The 24,627-nt window shown below is 45.0% G+C and overlaps 1 protein-coding gene across 1 annotated transcript in view; it reads left to right on the forward strand.

Annotated features, from left to right (window-relative positions):
• SCFD2 (sec1 family domain containing 2) overlaps positions 1 to 24,627 on the forward strand; it is a 395,362-nt gene that overhangs the window by 352,080 nt on the left and 18,655 nt on the right. The window contains exons 6-7 of the mRNA XM_060109985.1: positions 6,005 to 6,150; positions 16,284 to 16,418. Coding sequence (XP_059965968.1) covers positions 6,005 to 6,150; positions 16,284 to 16,418 — 281 coding nt within the window. The remainder of the gene's footprint in view (positions 1 to 6,004; positions 6,151 to 16,283; positions 16,419 to 24,627) is intronic.

Here is a 24,627-nt window from a genome sequence, read left to right on the forward strand (position 1 = left end):
CTGTGACACATCAGCAAGCTAAATGACACACCCACGGGCACCATGACAGTTCCAAGACCGACCACAAAGATCAAAAAGTGGGTGGTGGCCCAATTCCTGGAAATCCCCACCCCTTCCCGAAATAGCTGGAATACTTCTCCCACTTATTAGCCTATGAAATTACCCACCCCTCTAAAAACTGACAACCCCATACCCTGGTGCCTTTCTCACCTTCCGAGATGGCCCACACTCTGTCTGTGGAGTGTGTTTCTCTCTAAATAAATCCACTTCTTACCTATCACTTTGTCTCTCACTAAATTCTTTCTGTGATAAGACATCAAGAAGCTGAGCTTCATTAAGTCCTGAGACCAGGTGTGTGATCTCACTTGGAAGACTGGGTTTTGGCTGCGTTTGAGTCCTGGCTGCATGGGTTCAAGTCCCAGTCTGAGGTGCATGGTTTCAGATCCCTGAGCTCTTCAGCCTTCTCTCCATTTTACCTTTGTTTTTGCTGGAAATGTGGGTCCCTGCAGCGCACAGAGCCATGGAAACCGCTGTCCTCCCTCTGCCGAAGTAAAGCAACTCCAGTAAGTGGAGACGGGTGAGAGGGGGACGAGGGAGGGCAGATGTGGACACAGGAGCCCTATTTTGTTGCTCCGAGGAGTAACTGGACCCCTGCCCAAGAGATCCCCAAGCCCTCCAAAGAAAGAAATTGCAGGGGCATGAGTCATCCCCTATTTTAGGCGAACACAAGGGTGCCCTGCGGGACTGGGGGCCTCCCTTATCAAGGAGCAGGCAACTGAAGTACGCAGATTGTGCTCGGCCAAAGGCTAGGATCAGCTTCTGGTTTATTATCTATTTAACTAAGTGGATTAAATGAGAATTGACTGGAATTGTACACTTAGGGGTCCCTTACAAAACACCGTTATCTCATAAGCTGGCTTAATGGAACAGGCTGTCCGGGGCTTATTAGAAGTAACTGAATACAGCGCCTTACAGGGCAGAGATCCAATGGAGGGTGTGCAGCAGGCCTGGGAGATCCCACACCTTGTGTGGCCACAAAAGATGGGCCTGGGGTATAACTGCAAACCATACTATTAGCATCTACCCCCAGGGACAGGCCCAGATCTTCCCAAGAAGAAAGGCATCTGCCATTCACTCCATTGTAAAAGCACTTCTTCGATATTAATGGTGAACTAAGTGCTTTACTGATCTTTTACGTATGTGGACTCCAGCACATATGAAGGCAGCAGAGTAGAGTGGTTAACACGACCATCTTGGGCATTAGACTGCAAGAGTTTGCATCTTAGCTTTACCACTTACTACTTGAGTGACCGTGTGTTACTTAACTTCTCTATGGCTCAGTTTCCCCATCTGCAAAATGGGGATGATAATAGTACCTACCTCATTGGGCTTCTGAGGAGATTAAGTGAGCTAATATGTATAAACTTCTTAGAATAGTGTCTGGCATAAGTGATTCTATAAGTGAGCTTTCAGTGATTATAGCTTTTACACCAAAAAAGAATTCATCCCATTTCATAGCTTTTGCACCCGCATCTCCTTTAGCTATTAATTGCAGCATGATATGGAATGAGCTGCACTCACAGAGGAGATATTCTGAATGCTGGGAGGCAGTGTACGTGGAGGAGGTCAGAGGGACATTTTGCTGGAGATGGTGCTGCAATCTTACACGTCATTTATCTTCTCTTATCCCCATTTCTCTGTGTGTGAGAGACTTTCATTATAGGGTTTAGGTAAGTGAATGTAAATCCTGCTTTTGGTGAAGATTGATATAATTATGAAGATGCTCAGAGATGAGACCCCTTTGGCCTAGTGTCCCAGAAACATGTACATTTTAGAGGACTTGCTTTGAGGATAACAGACACATTGGAAAGGCTCGCTGGACAGACCCACTGGACAGAAGTTGCCCTTGTGCAGTTGGTTTGAACAATGGAGATAATTGACTGTTTTTCAGGAAGGTTTTAGTTTATTTGTAAAGTTTGCACTTTTTTTTCTTCCAGCAATTTCTCTGACAGTGTTATTTTTCTGTTGGGTTCCTTTGAGTTCAATTTACCTGTAATCTGTAAACATTTCTTCTATCAACAACCTGCTCCACAATTGACCTAACTCTTCAGAATTACACAGCCTTTGCTTAAACTACTTCCAACGTATAATCTACAATTTCCATGTATAATTTATAATTTTCAGTACTCTATAATCCAGGAGATGATTCTATTCCACTCAGCCTAATGGATGAACATTACAGTCCTCACTTTTCAAAAAGTTGAAGGAGACCATGTAAAATTTTGTATGAACCTTTCTGTTCTATAGAATTACTTTAAATTTAAGAAGTTTAGCCTATTAGCTGAATTGTGTTTTAGAAGAATTGAAACACTATGCATGGTGTTAGAACTAGTAATGCTTTCTTCTTGTTTTCATGCCATTTTTTAATTTAAAGGAGTAGTAGTACATAGTATACAACACTTAGATATAATTGATGTAATTTCCCATATTTTAAATAGCTCAGGCTGGGAGTTTAAGGAAAGAAGCCACATGAATCAGTGAGAAGCCACTGGCTTCCAGGGTTTCTTCTGGCTGATTATTGACTAATGCGCAAATTGATGTATCTCAGCTGAGCTGCAATGCCAAGGGTAAGCATGGTATGATATCAATAGATGCTCTGGACCTGTGGGTCTCACCTTTTCTTGGTTATGAACCTCTTTAAGAATCAGGAGGAAGTTGTGGACATGCTTCTCAGAAAATGACACAAAGCTTGGCATAGAATTCTAGAGAGTGTACACGAACTCCCTGAATTTTCTGTCGAACCCCTGCTTCCCCACTGGAGTTCACTGAACACAGGGAGGCTTCCTCTCACTAGGCTTTACCACCCTTTTGATTTTTTTAATGACAGTGAGTTGGACATTTCTGGAGACCAGGAAATAAAGACTGGTCAGAGGATTTTTGTGATACAATAAGAAATATGCATATTGGTCTTTGTCCACAGCTCCTAGCACACAGCTCTTATAACCCTTGGAATTTCCAGAATGATGAGAGTGTCTTATATGCTAATGGGATGATTGGTGGTTGGGGGAATAATAGCTTCAGGATGGGAGCTGGTTGCCAGAAAAACCAAGGCATGTTTAGAGTAGTGGAACTTTCAGCCCTACCCTGCAACTTCCAGAGGGAAGAGAGGGGCTGAGAGATGCATTAATCACCAGTGGCCAATAATTTAATCAATTGTGCCTATGTAATGAAACCTCCATAAAGTCTCCTAAACAATAGTGTTTGAAGAGCCTCTTGGTTGGTGAACACATCAAGGTGCTGGGCAGGTGGAGCACCTGGAGAAGGCATCGTAGTCCTGTGCTCCTTCCCCCATACCTGGCCCTCTGCATCTCTTCCATTTGACTGTTCCTGAGTTGCATCCCTTGTAATAAACTGGTCCCAGTAAGTAAAGCAAATTACTTTAAACTCAAATTTCCTGAGTTCTGTGAGCTGTTCTAGCAAATTATTGAACCTGAGGAATGGGTCATGGGAACCCTTGATTGATAGGTCAGGAGTGCAACTGGCAACCTGGGATTTAAACTTGGCATCTGAAGTGGGGGCAGTCTGGGTGGGGTCTGCACTAACTCTACATAGCTAGTGGCAGAATTGATTTGAATTGTAGGACACTCAGTTGATGTGTGGAGAGTTAGAGAATTGGTTGGTATGGAGGGAAAAGCCCACACATTTGGTGCCAGAAGTGTGAGTAAAAACAGTTTAGAATTTTGCCCTCCCTTTAAGAGTTATATACAGTGTTCCACAGTTATTGAAAGTACAGGCTCAACTATCTACACACTGTGTCTGCTGCCACTGGGTTCCTTTGGATGTTCCCTATGTACTTTAGATACACTCCATTTTAGCTGAAGCTTGTTTGGATCTACCTCTACTCCCTAAAAACTTCTCTCTTTATCAAAATTAACAAGTATCTCCTCACTTCACATCCACTAGGAGAGCTACAATCAAGAAGATAGTTGATAACAAGCATTTTTGAGGATGCAGAGAAAACCCTCTTACACTGAGGGTGGGAATGTCAAATGGTGCTGTCCCTTTGGAAAACAGCCTAGCAATTCCTCAAAAGGTTAAATACAGAGTTGCCACATGACCCAGAAATTCTATTCCTAAATATGTACCCAAGAGAAATGAAAATGTATGTCCACACAAAAACTTGTACATGTAAAACTAGAAGCATTATTCATAATAGCCAAAATGTGGAAACACCCAAATGTTCATCAACCAATGAATGGATATTTAAAATGTGGTATATCTATGCAATGACTGTTAGTCAGCAATAAAAAGAAACTAAGTGCTGATGCATCCTACAACTTGGATGAGCCGTGAAAACATTGTGCTAAGTGAAAGAAGCCAGTCACAAAAGACCATATATTCTATGCTTCCATTTATATGAAATGTCCCGAGTAGGGAAATCCATAGAGACAGAAAGCAGATCAGTGGTGCCAGGGTGTGGGGGTAGGGGGGAAGGGGGAGTGACAGTTAACAGGTATGGAGTTTCTTGTTGAGGTGATAAAAATGTTCTAAAGTTGATTGTAGGAATGATGATTGTACAACTATGTGAATATACTAAAAGCTATTGAATTATACACTTGAAATGGGTTAACTGTGTGGTGTATGAACTGAACCTCAATAAATCTGTTCTGAAAAAAAGACTATAGATTCTGGACCCAAGCTGCCTGTGTTAAAATCACGCTGGCAGCTCTGGTGTCCTGAGACAAGGATTTGGGTGCAAGTACTGTATTTCAGCAGATGTCCTAGGCCGTGTGGTCAGAACCTAGGGAAGTGAGACAGGAGAGGAAGGAAAGCCAGTAGAGGAGGCATTCATGAGTGAGTTACTGTTGGGGGCAACTGGGGCTCAGTCTTACTGCCCCCTCCATAAGGCTATGGAGACCACAATTCAGAATGGTACCCCCCAAGCGATGAGAAAGCTATGTTGTTTCTGAGTGCTGACTTCCATGCTTCTAACCAGAGAAAGCCCCCAGACAGGAGGAGAGATACACAGAGACAGAGACAGAGACAGAGACAGACAGACAGACACAGAGACAGACATGCAGGTACTTGAGGGAGGAAGCAGAGGGCACAAGAACTGTTCCCCAAACCTACAGGTGAACCAGTCCAGAATGACTGAACGAACATGGGCTGAACATAGACAGTGTGCTGATGGGAGTGTTCCTTAATCTCTCTGGCCCTCAGCTCCCTCATCCTTTGTATGGGGGAAAGAATAGCTCCTGTCTCATAAGGGTGATATGGGGATTGATGAGTTCATGTACCTGCAATATTTCAACAGTCAAAAATACTCATCTTGAATCTTTCTCTATTTTTTGAACTTCTGACTTACCACGATCATTCCTCTTCTGCATGAGCTTCTAACAAGACAGAGAAGAAATCCATCTATTACGAGTTTCAAAAAGAAATAGAACCACTTCCGAGAACAGTCTTCTTATTAGGCCCCCTTTGTGTTTGATCAGCTTTGAATGGCTGCCTTTTGAAATACGCCATATGCTTTGTTAGCGCATTATATGCCCATCCCAGCAAGTTCTGTTATTGGAGCAACTCTGTGATGTTTCTCATTCTTGCTGTTCTATTTTATGGAAACTGTTGGTAGGATTCAAGTGAGAGCGGTTCGTCACAGTACTCTGTTGTGTTTTCCTTTGTGTCTCCTTTTTTCCCAAAGCTGTGTTCTGAGGACACTAGACCCTGGGGAGCTTTCTTTTTGTGAAACTTCTGCAGTCTAGGGGTTGAAGCCAGTGGCTGCAATCCCAGGCAATTCTGAGTTCTACTTCTGTCAAAGGCATTTACAGTCAATGTGTTTCATTGCTCAGGGATGATTGAAACAGCCCAGTTGGTGAACAGCCAGGGGGGAATAGGGTTAAAAAACAACAGCAACAACAACTATGTTACATGAGCTCAACCTGTCATGATTAAAACTCAATGTAAAGATTTGTTCACCAAAGCAAATATCTCTGGATTGTTTCAGGCTGTGACTCTTCAATTAACCTGACATTTCACAAGTCCAGAAGTGCCGTGGATGAACTCTTTACTTCGCTTCGGGATATTGCTGGAGCTCGGAATCTCATGAAACAGTTTAAGTCTGTATATGTTCCTGGAAATCATACCCACCAGGCAAGTACATATGTTTTAAAGTAACTGTCTAATCTGTGTTGTATTTTTAGGATTCAGAGACTGAAAGAAAAGTTTCCATTTTAACTTCTCTAAAATGAAGGATTTGTTCAAGATGAAATCCAAGGCCCTTGTAGTCCAGAGTTCTGGGTTCCCCTGAATCTGAAAGCTTCCCAATTTGTTTGTATTTCAGGCTTGATGCAGTGAGATGAGCACTGGATTACAGGTCAGAACAGAACTTGCTGTTCTGTCACCTTAAGCAAGTCCCTAAGCGCCAGATGTGGGGTGGCCTTAGTGCCCAAGTTTCTGGATCTAAGAGTAGCAAAATTACCTAATAATGTTATGGCAAGGAAAAAAGAAGTTGATGCCAGCAAAAACGTTTGTTGTTTAAAATGCCCCCACCACTTTATTAGGAGAGTAGGAGAACCTTGCAAGGATGTTTTGACCACGGAGTAGGAAGATGGTATGAGAATCCAAGATTGAAGGGGTAATTGCTCTATCAAAACTCAGTGGGGCGAGGTGCGGGGGAGGCACGGAAAGACCCAAATGGAAGATGAAGAAAAGCTGGAGCCATCAAGGCTGGGCAGTCTCTGTTGGACAAGGAAGAGACAACCCTCAGGTTCCTGGTGGCCAGAGGTGAGCTTTCAAGGAAGAACAGATGTTTCTGACAGAAAAGATCATTAGGTTTTGCTGTGGAGTGTGTGAAGGAATCTTCTCTTCCATCTCCCCATGAAATAGTAAAATTCGCTCCATTTGCTAAGGCTTTTTGGAGAGTTGAATGAGCTGTTAGTGGGGACTATGACATAGTGAGGGCTTCAACTTGAGGGTGCTGACTCTCTAAGGTGGGCAGGTAGACAACAGCTAAGGTTACCTGCTACAACCTAGCAAAATCCAGATTCTTCCTCCCATATATTTGTATAGTAGCTGATACTTGAAGAGTCCCCTACATTTGGTTTTCCCTTTGATCCTCACAACAAGTAGGCCAGAGAGGTATTCTCATCCCGAGACCCAGGAAGCAGGCACACAGGTGGGCCAGGGCCTGATGCCAGGTCTTTGCTGCCAACCCAAAACCTCCCCGCTTGCTGCACTGCGGTTCTCCTGGAGGGTCTAGAAATAATGACCGATAGTGCTCATCTCAGATACTGAAATCACCCATCAAGACACAAAAGACCTTAGAAATTAGCACTCAACTTAGTAATATAAATTCCCATCTTTTTTGTTTGTTTGTTTGTTTGTTTTGCGGTACGCGGGCCTCTCACTGTTGTGGCCTCTCCCGTTGCGGAGCACAGGCTCCGGACGCGCAGGCTCAGCGGCCATGACTCACGGGCCCAGCCGCTCCGTGGCACGCGGGATCTTCCCGGACCGGGGCATGAGCCCATGTCCCCAGCATCGGCAGGCGGACTGTCAACCACTGTGCTACCAGGGAAGCCCTAAATTCCCATCTTTTGTTCAATGATCTGAGAACATCACTACCACGAAATACAGATAAAATCACTCAGATAATTAATCAGTTGTAGTTTTGTCATGAAAAAATTACCAATCTTAAATATGGCAGTATGGACTGGTCCTAGAAGACGTGATAGAACTGTTGATATATGATGAAATTTAGACCAAAGGGTATCAAGAAGCAAGTGGCTGCTATCATTGGCAAAGGGAAGATAAACCACTAAATTAATGAGGTCTTTTCAGTTTTATGATCATCATGGTGACTAATTTGGCCAACTTCACATAAACATGTATTAGCTATAAATCTTGGGCATAATAAGGACAGTGATAAGTTTCCTAGACTTTATCTCCCTGCTACCAACACAGTTTCTCCAGACCTCAGAACCCTGTCTGAGCAGCCATCGCCTTTGGAAAATGAACTTTCCCTTGTTGCATACACTTCCCTTACAGTGAGTCAATAACATCAACTCATTCACCAAAAATCCTAAATGTCAGTGAGTGGAAGTGGGGACAAGGCAGGGAGTATATGTGTATCTTGAGGGGGTTAAATAATAATTATACAGACACTTAGTGAAATGCTGTGCAACCAATAAAATGAGTGGGATCTAAATATACTTGGCAAGGACTGTATTTGCATCCCTGTCCTGGTCTCTGCTTGGAGAATTCAGAATAAAACAGGGGTTCATGTTCTATTGGGTGTAGATGTACATCTATTGGGTGTAGATGTAGATCATTCTGTAAAGCATTATTCTATTTTTGTTTAAAAATAAAAAGTAGGGCTTCCCTGGTGGCGCAGTGGTAGAGAGTCCGCCTGCTGATGCAGGGGACACGGGTTCATGCCCCAGTCCGGGAGGATCCCACATGCCGCGGAGCGGCTGGGCCCGTGAGCCATGGCCGCTGAGCCTGCGTGTCCGGAGCCTGTGCTCCGCAACGGAAGAGGCCACAGCAGTGAGAGGCCCGCATACCGCAAAAACAAAACAAAACAAAAAAAAGTGCTCTGAATAATATATGTTAAGCTCTCAGAATAGGAGCTGACACATAGACAGCGCTATGTAAGCGTTGTCTCTAACAGTTGTAGTAAAGGACAAAATAGACCTTCTCTTTGTCCTCTTTCGTAGCATTTCGTCATTTCCTTTATTAGGAGATGGGCTACACAGAAAGGGAGTCATTCTTAAGCTGACTGTCCTATTAGCTGTGGCATTTGGTCAGAGTCTACTGCTGACACCCGTTTGTTTGGAAAAGTCATGTTTGTCCATAGACTCTGTTGACCGGAAATGTAAGCCCCAGTTTTGCCTGTGCAGCAAGTCTTCTTATGCTTTCATTTCTTACTACAAATGTTCCAGTTTAATGGGAGGCTTAACCTCCTTCCTAAATGTCAGTGTTTGATGTGCTGCTGTTTCTCAGATGACTCAGGGCAAGGAGCTTATGAGCCCTTTCAGACAAAATATTGCACGGCTCTTGCATGACGGGTTTTGGCAGAAGTCTCAAAGTGCCGTGCTTCCCTGGAGGAAACTCCCCACAGATGCGCACTGTCCTCTGTGCCTCCAGCATGTTGAACCAGAGCCTTTAGAGCCAGCAGGGCCCAAGGAGGCCTGATTCATCTTGTGCCCGGTGAAATATGCACTCTGAACAGTCTGTAGGCCCAGTCTCTTCATCAACATCAACAATCCCCAGCTCTGGCCACCAGCTGGTCTTTTCCAAGCACTAAGCTCTGTTCTTCCTTCTGATTCTATCTGCCTAACCCTAGACCTGCTAGCATCCTTTTTGAAAGGCTCTGCGTGAGACAGGGCTATGCTGGGGGCCAGGATACTTGGCTCTGTCCTGTAGTCTAACTCCTAACTGCCTGTGTGAATTCAAGCAAGTTAATGAATAGCTTTGGGCTTTGATTTCCTCATATTGAAGTTGAAGGGACTTTAATCAAAAAAATTTTTAAGTAATCTGCTTCTGGTTTGAAGGATGGATGGATGGATGAACAGATAGACAAATGAACCACTTCTTAATCTGCAGCGCAAACCATTTTCCTTAAGAAGATGAAAGGAGAAAAAAAATCAGTCATACTGCAGCAAAAAATAAAAATAAATAAGCCATGGAGTAGTCAAAGCCAAGACCAGTTTTGAACAAATGTTTTTCTGTACAATCTTGGATTGAAACAAAATAAATACTCTCAGTACAAATCTAGTTCTGAGAACTTGGTTGTTCAGAGTCGGTTTTGCAAAAAAGAGAGAAGCATCTGCAGTGGCAGGACCAAGAGAGGTCCTGGCTGCACCAACACCAACCAGCAAAGCCAAGGTCAGCAGCACGACTGTTGGGGGTGTGATTGTGGCAACAACTCCAGTTTTCTCGGAAACGGATATCCTAGGCCAGGGGTCCCCAAACTATTTGGCACCAGGGACCAGTTTCATGGCAGACAATTTTTCCACGGGTTGCTGGGGGCAGGGGGAATGGCTCAGGCAGTAACGCGAGCGATGGGGAGCGGCAGATGACACATCGCTCGCCCGCCGGTCACCTCCTGCTGTGTGCCCAGTTCCTAACAGGCCTAGGACTGGTACCGGTCCGTGTCCCGGGTGTTGGGGACCCTGTCCTAGGCCATCTTTAAGGTGCGCCAAATTCAAGAAGCTGTTGGGGGCTTCCCTGGTGGCGCAGTGGTTGAGAGTCCGCCTGCTGATACAGGGTACACGGGTTCGTGCCCCGGTCCGGGAAGATCCCACATGCCGCAGAGCGGCTGGGGCCGTGAGCCATGGCCACTGAGCCTGCGCATCCGGAGCCTGTGCTCTGCAATGGGAGAGGCCACAACAGTGAGAGGCCCACGTACCGCAAAAAAATAAATAAATAAAAATAAAAGCTGTTGGAGTTAGACTAGTTTCTCAAAATTGTCTCTGACTTATGTGTAATGTCAACTGTTGCTATGCTCAGCACCTTTCTTCAAGAATTGGAATCAGGTCAATAAGAACCTTCTAGATCTAATCATATACCACAGAAGAGTAACCAGAGACATAGAAACAAGTATTTTATTTTTCATATTTTGATTAACTCTGGTATATTAAAAGCCCAGTTTGTTCTGGAACAGATATTGGTCATTTAAAGAAAAAGAGAGAGTTTCTGATTTTTTTTTGAAACTTCATCTATTTCATGTGTAACACCCATGGGGGGTCTCATTAGGCTCTACCAAACCTTCAAGCTAGCCTCATGAGACTGTCATACAGGGCCACATTGTGATTTTCATTGCCCTAAGCACTTTTGCCTTTATGGCCCTCTTCCTGTATTAAAATCTCTCTCTATATATATTTATGTGAAGAAGTATTTATTAAATATTATAATAAAAATTATATATGAATATACTTATTTGAATACATTTACTGAATATATTCATATTCTTATATTTACACATATGCAATTATATATATAATTATAGTTTCATTGGTATAGAGACAAATATATTAATATTATATATCAAAACATTATCTTTGACTGAAAAGTTCATTTTTTTCTTCTCATTTTAAAAGAAATCAATGCATTTTCATGGGTCGCTAACAGTCCTGTGGGCCTTAGGCATCGTGCATTCTGTGCCTAGTAGATAAGTCATCTCTGCGGTCATAGCCTCCATTTGCACCCGTCTGCCCAGGACAGGAACATAGCTCGCGGTAGGGAACAGCGGGCATTTTTCTCCTCTCGGGTAGTCCTTGTGACCATCATGAAACAGTCCATGCAGCTACCCAGGAGCTGTTCGGTTTGGTCCTGAAGTGACAGCTGAGCAGTGAGGGAACTAGGCTCACATGGAGGGAAGGGTAGGGACAGGAGTCCTCTGGCTTAAAACCCTCATATCCTATAGGAGCCAATTTCTCTGAAACAACTCCACTGACATGACTTCCAGCATTCCTCCAAGGGCCATGGCCAACTACACAAGAGTCATCATACTCAGAGAAGCCCAAAGCCCTGGCTTTCTGTCCAGTACTTATAGTTCTCCCAGTCTAATGCAATTTACTAAGCAGGGGTCATTTTTATCATAAGCAATCTTGCCTGGCTAGAGTTTGACATTCTTCCCTTATCAGGTTTCCAGGGAAACAGAGCTAGAAAGTTAACCAAAGGTCAGATTCTTATGTAGAAGGGAAGAGAGGTTTAATAATCCTTTGCCTACAACAAGCAACCTGCCAGTTATTAAGGAAATAGTTATATTAATGTTTGAATCCAGACTTTAAGGTGTGTCTGTGGCAGAGACAATGCTATACGTGTTCCCCAAACTCCATTTCCTTTTCCTTCTGGCATAGTTAGACCACATTTTCCACATTCTCTTGCAGGTAAATGTAAGTTTGTGACTAATTCTGGCCAATGAACAACGGGCAGAAGTAATACAGATCACTTTCAGGCTGAGCCCATAAAATCTCTCTGGAAATCCTCCATACTCTCTCTCTTTCATCCTCTGCTGATGAGACGCAAAGGCTTCAGTGTGGGATTCCAGTGCTCTAGGGACTGGTGGGGCTACTCAATAACAGGAACCTGGGTGTCTGAATGATTGCGTAGGCCCTGCACTGTAGGGCACAGACCCCTTACTGCCAGCACACACTGGATGTGGTATAAGCAAGAAATAAGGATGAATTTGTCTGTTTTTAATTCCTCTCCTTCCCCCCTGAAAGATGAACTGACAGTGAATGTTTGATTTGGAAAATTAAATTACTCTGGTTAACACTCTTTTTTTTTTTTGACATGAGAGTAGAGTTTTATTAGCTAAACCTCTGTGAGCATATTCATCCAACAGTCTTTACTGAGCACCTACTATGTGCCATGGGGATTCAGTGGTAAACAAGATAGGCAAGGGCCCTCAAGTAACCAGCACAGAAATAAGATATAGCAGAAGACAAAGTTTTCCTTTATGATGAAAACTGATCATTTCTATGGTTAATACTCTTATGTAGACAAACTACATGACTAATCTCCCCGCTGGTCCTTTTTAACATGTGAGGAAAACTTGTGAGCAGGGCACTAGGGCAAGACTGTCTCCCCATCACCACCTTCTATGGTCCTTTGCTGAGAAGGGGGTAGCTTCTGGCTGAATAGAAAATTCCATGACAGTTAGAGGATCCTCATCTAAGAAGCTACTGCCAAAAGCTATTCATTTCAATCAGATTTCAGTGGCATGATTTGGGGAAGAAAAAAATCCAAACTAAGTGAGGAAGGAGCCAAAAGTTCTCATGATTAAAACCCTAACTGGGAAAACTAAGAAATGTGTTTGCTAAGAAGTCAAGAGACTAGTACTGCTTTGTACCTAAGAAAGTCTTTTCCCAAATCATGCTCTTTAAATGGACAATGTTATTTAGTTGTTCTGTGCTTAGTCGTTTTAAAGAAGAAATTGGAAAGCTGATATTGGAGCAAGAGAGAGAGCAAGATCCCTAACCCTCTACGCTTCCTTCTTTCCCTGTCACACAGTCTACATGGGGGCTTCTGGAGCCCTGAGAGCAGTCCTGTCACCCTGGTACACTGTACTTTGCACAGAGGAGGCCCTAGGCATAGTGTTTTAGCTGGACAACAGGACCAACTTTTTCCTATACCTGAGCTCTTCTCAGGATCACTACTCTTCCTTCTTACAGAAGGTACATCCTACGGGGAGCAACAGCCTCTTTTGTTTTCTGTAGGTTGAGGGTATACTCTCTCCTCTCTTAAATGTGACAGCGTATGTGTACTTCTCTGTGGTTCTGCTTAATGTTATTCTATATAACTATACGTAGACTAATAAAACAAATAACTGTAAACTCCTGGAAAGAAGAAATGGCCTTTTTATTTCTTTATCTTCCCTTTGTGCTTTGTATCAGTTAGAATTTCATTCAGTAGCAAGTAACAAGATCTGAAACATAAGGCTTAAACATGCAAGGTTTTGTCTTGTCACATAAGTAGGTCCTGATTCAGTACATCCGTGTTATGTTCATAGTGGCTCCACCAGTCTCCACTGACCTGGGTTTCTTCCAGCCCTCTGCTCCAGTATCTCTAAGGAATGGCCCTGTCTTACACAGTGGCTGCTGGAGCTCCAGTCATCACTTCCATGTTCCAGGCAGCAAACAGAGAAAGGCGGGGAAAGCATACCCTTCCCCTTTAAAAATAGAAAACTTCTGAAAGTCCCACTCCCCTTCTACTTACATCTCATTGCCCAGAACTTGCAGACCCAACAGCAGAGAAGGCTGGAGAATGGAGTCTTTCAGCCAGTTGATCATGTGCCTGTCCAAAAATTGGATTCTATTTCTACAGAAGCAGTCGATGAATATTTGATGATAATGATGATAAGGTAGCAGAGTATTGGCCTAAGGACTTCTCCACGGAGAGCAGTTTAAAGAGATTAAAGTTTAAGAGATTAAATATCTGGAAAGGCTGAGATGGTAGAAAAGTTTTCAAGACAATTTACTCAGGGAAGAGGATTTGTAGAATTCAGAGGCCATTCCATGAACTTTTTTTTTTAACATTGAAAATATTTATTGGATTGTTTTATGATTCCAGAAGTATACCTGTCAATTTCTAAAATTTAGAAAAAAAAGAAAATAATGTCCCCTACTCCCAGAACCTAGAGTTAGCCCTCGTTTACGTTTTGGTGTGCTTTACTCGAATCTCTTCCATGCATAAATCATTTATTAATTTTGAACAGATGAGGGAAAAAAAGGCGATTCTTGCCGTGTGTGTGTGTGTGTGTGTGTGTGTTTAGTGGTGTTTTAACTGTGCTTTTTAAAAAAGGAATATAGTGAAAAGGCTTCCTCCCACCTTTGTCCCTTGTCCGGTCCCCCACTCCATGATCACTGCTCATGGTGATTCTGTATATCACACCAGAGTTTATTTTTTGCATGTTTCAGCAAATGCAAACTTTCATATTCCCTTTGGCACATTTTACACAAACGCCCATCATACACACTGTTCCTCACCTTGCTTCTTCCACTTAGGATTTATTCTGCACCTTGCTTTTTACCATCAGCACAGAGCTTCCCTCTTCGCTTCCATAGCATTCCTTCATGTGGATGTATCCCATTTATGAAACAACTCCCTACTGACTGGGCACATGAGTTTCTAATCTTTTGCTATTATAAACAATAAACAGCCCTTTGTGGATCTCATTTGCATATATTAGCATATTTGTAGGATAAATTCCTAGATGTGGAATTGCTAGGTCGGATGCATTTGTAACTTTGATAGATATTGCCAGATTACTCTCTACACCGATTGTAACAATTTACACTCCCACCAGCAGTATATGAGCGTGTCTGTTTCCCCACAGCCTCATCAAAAAAGTGTATTTTCAAACCTCTGTATTTTTGCCTGTCTGATAAATTTTTAAAATCTATGTTGGTATTAGGAAGGTTGACTCACAGTTTTTGTTTTTTTCAATTTCTGTGTTATCGGTGTCTCTGCCCAGTGCTTTCCCTTTCGTGAGCATTTGCCTGTGAGATCTCTGGGCATGCGATGGTCTATTTGACTAATAAGCAGAGGAGAGCTGCACCCTCAACTCAACAGCTGCTATTTCTCCCTGCATCTTATCCTTGATAAATGCACCAGTTACCTTCTAGCTAAACGACTGTTTATGATTTTGATCGTTTATACCCTGCTTTATTTCTAAGGTATTTCAAGTAAGAAAGTTGGAATAAGGGGGAAATAAGAGTAAAAAATGACTACGAAAAGCAAGATGAAGCCCGAGGTGAAGTTAACATACCAAATATCCTCAACACTGGCTAAAGGCCGGTTACAGATTTGGCCAGTGCAAAGACAGAAACAGTTCATGACATCTCTATAGTGCTGTCATAACCTGGCTTTCCTGAGCCTGTAATAGATATAGCAGAGTGCTTTGAGGGAAGACATTCCTCTTCCTTCACCCTTCATGCTCAAACTGGGCTGCCGAACATATCTGGAGCAGCAGAGGTAGCAACAAGACTGGGAGGAAGGTGGTCCAGCCGATGCGAAGGGAAGGAGAGAGGAAAAGCTTGGTAGTGAGGAGACCCAAGGAAAGAGGTGGGGGAACATGCTTAGAATATACATTGGTCAGAGGCAGCTGCCTCCAAATACTACCTAAATGTGGATAGATTTAGCACCATTTACCAAACTGTAGTTGCTGTAAATTCACATCAGCTTAATTCTACTGAAATTCTCATAGTCCTCATAGTCCTCATAATCCACATGGCTTGCTTTCTCTAAGCCCTGACCTTGGTCAGATTTCTTTGGGCATCTTGGCTACTTTTTCTGGCCAGCTTGTACTTGAAGTTGACCTCTCTAAAAGACGGAGGGATTGCTTTGGACTTGGATAGTGACAATACATTGTAAGAAAACATTTGGGATCCTAGCAGAAGGGAGCGTAATTCTAAGAATGTTTAGGAGATTGTCTTCCTGTCTGCATCAGCTGACAATACTTTGCTTTTCAGTATACTTCATGCAAAAAATTGTCACTTTAAATCTAGGTTGAAAAATTAGCCATACTAGGATTATAGCTCTGGTAAGAGGCATTTGCTTGTGGAAGGGAGTGTGAGGAATAAAAAATAGTGCTAGTGTAGTGGGATAAAAATTTCCCCCCCAAATCAATGTTGTCATATTGTCTTTTCATACACACAGAATCAGCCATTGCTGAGTATCAGAATAAACTGGTCTTGCTTCGTTTGGTGCAGAGAAAGCTACCCTCTCTAGGCAAATCAAACAAACCCTTTTACTTACAGCACAATGTTTTGTCTTTCCAGGCATCCTATAAGCCGTTGTTGAAGCAGGTTGTGGAGGAAATATTTAATCCCGAGAGGCCAGATCCCGTTGACATTGAACACATGTCTTCAGGCCTCACTGATCTCCTTAAAACTGGATTTAGCATGTTCATGAAGGTAAAGTAACCATGACGAGGTAATCCTGAGTGTAATGCTATCTTTGCTGGGCTTGAAAATGCTGGCACCCCCTTAACCCTGGCGAGTACCACAAAGGAGAACGTCCAGTATTTGGCCCTTCTGAAATCAGGTGCAATCTTCATTTAACTTTCGGTTATAAGCAGCCTGACCTTCCAGCCTCATACAGCTTCTCTTGACCTAAGCATTATGATCTTTTCTGATCAATAGGTAAGGACACAAGCCCTCCAGGGTAGCACTATTGAAAACTTCCCTCGTGGCCCACATTTTCACTTAACAGGAATCCACATACCATTCACAGATCTTAGTGGTAGCCCAGTGCTCTTAATTCTAGAACTTATTATGTGGGATAATGAGTAACTCTGCTCAGTTGTATAACTAGCATCACCCCAAAATCCATTTGAAAACGACTTTTATTTTGGCTTAGCAGACTCCTGGGTGACAAGCATGAGATTTCCCTGGTTAGTATTAAGCGTAGGTCAAAATTACTGAACAGCCTTTGCAGTGGAGATGAAAGGAGGAAAAGTACACAAATGTGATCTATTTTTAACCCACTATAAAGTTTCTAAATTTAAAAAGATCTAAACAAGATTACAGGCTGGGGCCTCCCTGGTGGCGCAGTGGTTAAGAGTCCGCCTGCCGATGCAGGGGATACGGGTTCGTGCCCCGGTCTGGGAGGATCCCATATGCCGCGGAGCAGCTGGGCCCGTGAGCCATGGCCGCTGGGCCTGCGCATCCGGAGCCTGTGCTCCGCAACGGGAGAGGCCACAATAGTGAGAGGCCCGCATACCGCAAAAAGAAAAAAAAAAGATTACAGGCTGACCTCCTCATCTATGCCAGGATTTGAGTTGTAATAACTCTTGGAAATAACAGAATGTTTTGCCAGCTTCAAAGCATCTTTGAAATCATGAATTAATCTGCATAGAAGATCTGGCCTTTCAGAGTTCAATAAATGCATGTGCCAGGAAAACTGGTCCACTCCAAAAGCCGGAGGACGGAAGCCAATCAGACTCTAAACCAAGCAGTAAACGGCTGGAATGGACACCCAGTCTCCTTCCCAATGCTCCCAGTTATCATCAGCTTCTGAGGCAACGCGCGGCTGGTGCATTTTCCCTCTGTTTTTGTTTTGTTTTTTTTAATAATGCAGCACAGTTCAGCTTCTCAAAAGTGTTCGTGGACTCCCATGTTAAATGTAAGCCCAGGGTTGTCCAGCAGCCCTTCGTGGTGGCTAGTTTGTACAGAAGCTTCCAGGCTAGAGGTGGTCTCTGACCTTCTCCACCCGAGCACCCTATTCCTTCATTCATAAGCTTGGACTTAACCTTGGAGAGAGACTAAAATAACAAGAGTGGACTTTCCTGCCCTGATCCGTCAAGTCTGAGGATGGCTCATTTTGTCCTTTCCCAGTCAGGCTGCTGCGTCCATGGTCAGGCCAAGGGCACACGTGGAGTCACGAACCTGTCTGCAGTCTGCTTACTGCAGGAGTTTCTAATTTGCAAGGAGGCACGGTGTCAGTGAGAGGAGGCCTTAACTCGCTCTTAGGCCAGTGATGTTCTGCGGAAAGAACTGTGTCCTGGCAAAAGGGTTCTGTGACCAAATATGTTTGGAAACCCATGGGAAATTAACCCGAAATTCTTTGCTGTCAGATTTCACAGTGCCTTTAACGTGCTAACGGACTTTGCAACTCTCTGGAGGCCAGCATAGACCGTCTGTTGTAGGAGGACTGTCCACTTGCATTTTCCATCACTGTTTCATGAACCATGAGACATCACATTTTTAAATTACCCTTTTAAATTATACGGAGTGTTTTCTGTAGCTCTTCTTGCGGTCGGAAGCTTCGCTGTCCTAAGGGGAGCTTTGCCTGAGAGGATGTTTAGAACCGTCCTGGGCCAGCACTGGCCTGCTGTGTTTCTCTCCATTCAAATCCCTGGAATTAGAGCTCATGAAGAGATGCCCCCGCCCCTGGAGACTGATCTCAAAGAGAGGTTTCCATGTAATGGATTTAAGAAAAAGGAATGTGTGTTCTTCCAGCAGCTGTCAGGATCCACTCCTCGGCCCGCAGCTGCCGGGCCTCTGCTCTCAGTAGCCAGGGGCTCTCATCTGTCTGAAGGGGGTGGGAGAGTCTTGGTGGACTGGCCCAGTAGCCCTCCTCACCCCAGCAGCCCAAGGGAGAATCATTTTGTTCCACTTCTACATGGGCCTCCGTGGCTGGCTCTTCCCATCATTCCACAGAACTTGGCAAGGAAATTTACCTCTGGCCCATGTGTTCAAAGTTTAAACAAAATTGGGATAAATGGAAAAAGGAACTGTAGGGCTTTGAGGACCTAACAGTGACTTCTCAAAGACCTCCGTCTTTGAGATGGGGGGCGACGCCATCAGGAGAGGGTGTCTTCTATGTTGGTTTAAGGCCAGTGGAAAGAAGAGGATGTGGATAGAAGAGATGGAGCCTGTCATGGCCACGGCCATTCACCAGTCTCCCTGGTCCTGTTCTCTGATGCTTTTCACTACCAAAGTCAAACAGCTAACCTGTGGTCAGCTGTACCAGGGAATCAGCCATTCTCATATTCAAACCTCACAACAACCCTTTCATTATCCCTGCTTTACCCGTGGGGAAACTGAGGCTCAGAAAGCTTAAGCAGTAGATGTGAACTTCCAGAAGGCCAAAATTGGGTCATCCTCCCCTCCATTCTCAGGTGTTTTTCAAACAGCACACAGGAAATGGGACAACAGGATTTGTTCCCAGGTCAGTCTTATTCCAAAGCCCGCGCTCTTAATGCATTTCTTGGCGCCAGGATGCTGCCAGGTGTTTTCTTGAAAGTTAAATATTCATGGGTCATTAATTCTTTTCTTCCTGATGACTCATTAGCACAGACGCTTTCCCTCTCCACTATCTATGCAGCTCCTCAGTCAACTCCACACCCGGACTGGTCATCAAGACACAGCCCCTGTGAGGGAGCTCTCCCGGGGTCATCTGCTGTTACCCTATCTGCTTCTCTGGGACTTGGTCCCGGGACTCACTGGCAGTACAGCCCCAGGAGAAGAAATTTGCACAGTGGTGTGAGCTGTTTCCACACACTGCATCTTCATTCTGTAAGAGCAGCCAGCAGCCATTACTTTCCTGCCACTTGCTGCCCTGCTCTTTGCTTCTGGGACTGCTTCCCCCACTTCTCACTCAAGACACACTGATGCTGTGCCTGAAAGGAACAAACAGACAGAGCCTGATGAAATAAAGGTGTCCACGTGGGCTCCTTCTGTGCTTGGGGTACTGTCGCCCAAATGGGAGAGCTGTAGGGCTGGAAAGGGAACTGAGCTACTCGTCTGTCTCCATCCGTCTGTGGACTCACAGACGGTTTCACAGATGACTTTGGCTCAGAGTCACCAGAGGCAGTATCTGTAGCCTACGTGGGGGGTGAGAAGCCAGCAGGAAATGTTCTGGGAAAGAGACCAGCAGACATTACCGTAGAGTATACTGGGGGTCCCCATGACGGTGATAGGAAAAACACAGGAGAGGGTTTTCCAGGCCCCAGCGTCTCATCAGGGCTCTGTACCTTTTGTGCGCACTTCTGTGACTGCACTTATTCCTTGCTTTATCATTATACGTGTTAGGTATCTTTCTCCAGACTAGCGTGTTCTAACTGAATGGCTTCATCCACTGCACATCAGTGGATCAAGATCTCAGTTCAATGGGTTGTAATCAGCACTTCTTAACGAAGAAAAATAGAACAGGCTAGCAACGTGAAGCCAAATAACTGAGTCACACATACATACACACTTGTGATTTAAATGAATTTCTTGCTTTCGGCCACAATCAAAAGGAGGTGAGGGCTTCCCTGGTGGCGCAGTGGTCGAGAGTCTGCCTGCCGATACAGGGGACACGGGTTCGTGCCCCGGTCCGGGAAGATCCCACATGCCGCGGAGTGGCTGGGCCCGTGAGCCATGGCCGCTGAGCCTGCACGTCCGGAGCCTGTGCTCCACAACGGGAGAGGCCACAATAGTGAGAGGCCCGCATACTGCAAAAAAAAAAAATGGAGGTGAAAGCTATGGCTATGAGAAAGGAGGGCTGATCTGGGTCTCATTCTTTCCTGCATCCTCAGCATGGGGCACCTGCATGGGCCTTACACACAGCAGGCACCCGCTAAAGGTTGGGAGTGGGCCTGTGAGGGCGCCCATTCAGAGAGCAGCAGGCTTCAGTCAGTGGTTCCTCTTACCAGCTTACTGCCCTTAAGCCGAAGCTACGTTTCAACAACTTTACGAGGGAGAGAAGGCAGCAGCCAGACCAGTCAACTCCAGTGACCCTCAGAGTATTCCCTGACCCTCCTTTGCAGCAGCTACTAAGCAAGGCGAAGCCAGTCACTGTTCTGTCATTATGTCACCCCAGAGAAGCAGCGACCCACGGGCTCCCACTCACCGACCAGCACTGCCCTGCTGGGGGAGACGGAAGCCCACCTCGCCTCTGTCAAAGAAACCTGGTGGGCTCGTCTTCTGTCCACAGACAACATGGAAATCTGTTTCTTACACTTTCTTTGTCTCTCTGGAGGAGAGAACAGAAGCAAAGAGGCTGGTTTTGTAGTGTGAAGACTCAGAGGAGCCAGCAGGAGAAATGTCCGAACAGTGTTAGGTAGGGGGGTGCGTGTTGTCAGGGGAAGTTTTGGGGGTCGCTTTTCTATTCCACATCTCTCACTTTTCTGTTTGCTTTTGTAAATAATAGAAGGCCATCTAGTTTATGCTCTATTAACACCACTCACCTCCTTCTACTGCCCATGTTTGTTTACAAGAGGCAATAGGAAGTGGTGGTAACATCCGGAGTCAGATGGTCTGGGTTAGAACTCGAGCACCCGCACTTATCAGCTGTGTGACCATGGGTATGTTGTCACTTAAGCCCTCTGTGCCTAAGTTGCCTCATCGGTAAAATGCAGATGATAATAGTACCTACTTTACAGGACTGGGGTGAGGATTAAGCGAGCTCATACATACGGAGGATTCACAACAGTACCTGGCCTACAGGAAGTGCTAAGTATGTACTTGCTATTTTTATTTTCACAAGTTCGTGATCCTGGCCAGACTGTGGCTCTTGAGAAAAGAGCCACCTTGAGTGTCTTTGTGTTGCTGTACAGAGCCCGTATGTGGGCATTTGGTGCATACAGATTAACTGCTGAGTGAACAAATGAATCACACAGAAGAGAACTGACATCTTCCCCCAAAGTCACAAGCATTTCCTGTCTCACTGCCGACTTGCTCTTGCTAAGAGACATGGACTGTCTCTGCCTGTGGGCAGCCATGTTTATACGGCTGTGCGGTGTTTTTCCAGACCCCCTTTCTCTTCTATCCTGTGAGTCCAGCCTTGATGTCCTCGGCCTCAAGGGACACAGACCCTCCCTCCTGGAGCAAGGTGTGGGAGCCAGTGAAATTCTGTGCCCGTGCCCTGACAAAATGGCTCAAGGGAAGAAAGGCCAGCTGGGCTAGACCCTGGCCACCTGGCACGGAGGCAGAAGCCCAGAACAACTCGGACCCCAGACTCCACCAGGAGCACTTCAGAAGCTCCACCTCTGCCCCGCAAGCACTCTTCAATCAACCCCAGTGCTGTAGGGAGGCCTTGGAAGTGGCTCACAGAAATCAATCTTATTGATGTAAATGTCCGCAGACAGTGAAAGTTAGGGAAAATGCCTGTGTGTCCAAGATTCTCTGCCTCAAATAAACCCTGTGTGAGAGGGAAGTCAAGGCAGCTGTATTTTGCCCTTACTAAAGTCGGAACCTCATTTGTGTCAGGCTACAACTTGTTAAGAAAAGTCACTTTCTTTTCATTGCTTTAGCTTGTTTCCCTGTATAAATCAGACTCTCCACAGAAGTCTCTCATCCCCCACCCAACCCGTTCTGGTTATCACTTGGTACATAAGAAGCCATGTCAAAACACTGGCATAAAATATTATCAATCATTTATTTTGTTCATGTATCTGCCCTCTGGGCAGAGCTCAGCAGAGAAGAATTCGCCTCCAAGATGGTCCACTCCCATGGTCAGCAGGTCGGTGCTGATCATTAGCTTGTAGCTCAACCCGGCCTGTGAGCTACAGGACTCAGCTCCTCTCCACAGAGGCCTCTCCACATAGCCTGAGCTTCCTCACAGCATCCCAGGGACAAGCATCCTAAGAGAGGTTGCCAGGTGGGAAGCCTCAGAAGCCACAGGGCATCGCTCCTCAGTATTCTGTTGGTTGAGGCAGTCACAAATGCCCACCTGGATTCAAGGGGAGGGATATACTGTCTTCCTATGAAAAAGGGAACCAGAGCATGAGAAGCAGAAACTATCGCTGAGGCTGCTTTAGGAAAATGCAGTCCGCACTTTACCTCAATGTAGGATTGGCTGTCTGGCCCATCAAGGGCAGTGTTTGGCTGATTCTAGGAGTTTTCCCTTTGATCTAGAGGACAGAAAATGTACTCACGCTTCTGATCTGCTTTCAAAATAAGTGAGCCCAGAAAGGCTTTGATAATGAAAAGCATGCCTGCTATTTGCCCACAATCATTTTAAATAATATAATCTAAGGGGAAAAAAACCTTTCTGAGTGCTGAGCTGTAGGACTTTGCTCTCCCAAGTTCGCCCCATCAGGCCCTGTCAAGGAAAGCAGGCAGGCTGGGGAGCAGCGCTGGGTGCCCACGAGATCATTCTTCCTGCAGTTCTGAGCAAGTGTCTGGAGTCAGCTCAGCGCGCTCCTCCACCAGAGGCTAGACTTGTGGTTAGCCACATGGTGCTGTCGGCTTCAAAGGGCAGTGCCCTGGGGGGAGGGGGACTATCAAACTCGAGAGAAACAGCTTTGACAGAACCTCACGTTTTTTTAACAGTCAAGTCTTCTCTCCAAATGCCTGTGCGTGGAGCACCTTGATCCCTGTAGAGAAAAGCTTGATAGTGATCTAATGAATAAGTCGAACCATACCTTACCACTCTCACAATTTAATTTAAAATGAGCATGTCTAATAGGCAGCACTTTGAAAATGCGTTTCTGGAATTTGTGGTTTGGATTTCAGTCTCCTGAAAATAATATATTTTATATCTACTCCATGTGTTTGGACTCCAACTTGTTTTGACTAAAGGACTTGATTTGTCAAGATGTTTTCTCTGCTGGAACTGCTGTGAGGGGCGTGGGTTGTATCTAATGAACTTACGCGAGGCCCTTTTACCTCCTTTTAAGAGCATTGTGAAACTTTGTGTTGTTGTTGTTCCATTTCTTATATGGCTGTGCTTCATTGGAAAAAAGAAAAGATTTATGAAAAACACTCAAAGAAGACCCAGTGCTTGCCTCTGGGCCCTTAGTATGAGTTCTTGTGAGAGCTCCATGGCCTTAGGCAGCAATAGAAAAAGGCCCACAAGGAGAGAGGGCACAGCTACTCAGGGTAGCCCTAAAAAGCTGGAGGTGGTGAAGGAGTAAGAGTTGAAACACTTCGGTGGCAATTAAGCTGCCACCAGGTTGCACGAACTTCATCAAAGAAAGTCCTCATTATGAGGACCGAGGGGGCCTTTCCAGGAACCTAAGGACGGCAATGCGGTGAGCCTCAGGAAGGATTGGGCCCGAGAACTAGAAAGCCATCAGGAAACCAGAGAGTTCTTGAAGGCTTGCTGTGGCCTGCAGAAGATGCTGAGAACAGCCCTAGCATTGTGTACATACTCAATAAATATGAGTTGAGTGAATGGCTGGAGAGCAATGCCACAGCTTTTGGTGCTTCTTAAGAGCTCAGCTTTGACTGGGCCTCGTCTGTCTTAGGTCAAGTCTTGATTCCCAGGGAAGGGTCTCGAGTGGGCCCAGCCTGGGTCGGGGCCCATTCCGGAACCGTTCAGTTGAAGTTGGGGGGCATGATCACACTGTAATTACATGGCTGCCAGGAGCCCACCCTATGGCCATAGGGATGGAGGAGACTATTCATGTGTGGGTGGGACAGATACCTACAGATGCATCTACAGCAGTGGTGAAGGATGCTGTAAGGATAAAGGACAAAAATGATGAGCCTTAGGTGCAACTTGATGTCAGATCCTTGGACTGTGAAAGCTGGACGTGCCTGGAGGTCATCTGGTCCAGCTCCTCATTGTTTGCACAAGAAAAATGAGACTCAGACGTGAACTGTTGGCTTAGGTCCATTATACTTTATGGCATTTCTGACAAGAGGAAAACATCTCAGCATTTGGTGTTTGTTGATTAAATCAGCACAAGTC

Source organism: Mesoplodon densirostris, chromosome 1 (genome assembly GCF_025265405.1).
Source record: "Mesoplodon densirostris isolate mMesDen1 chromosome 1, mMesDen1 primary haplotype, whole genome shotgun sequence".
NCBI lineage: Eukaryota > Metazoa > Chordata > Mammalia > Artiodactyla > Ziphiidae > Mesoplodon > Mesoplodon densirostris.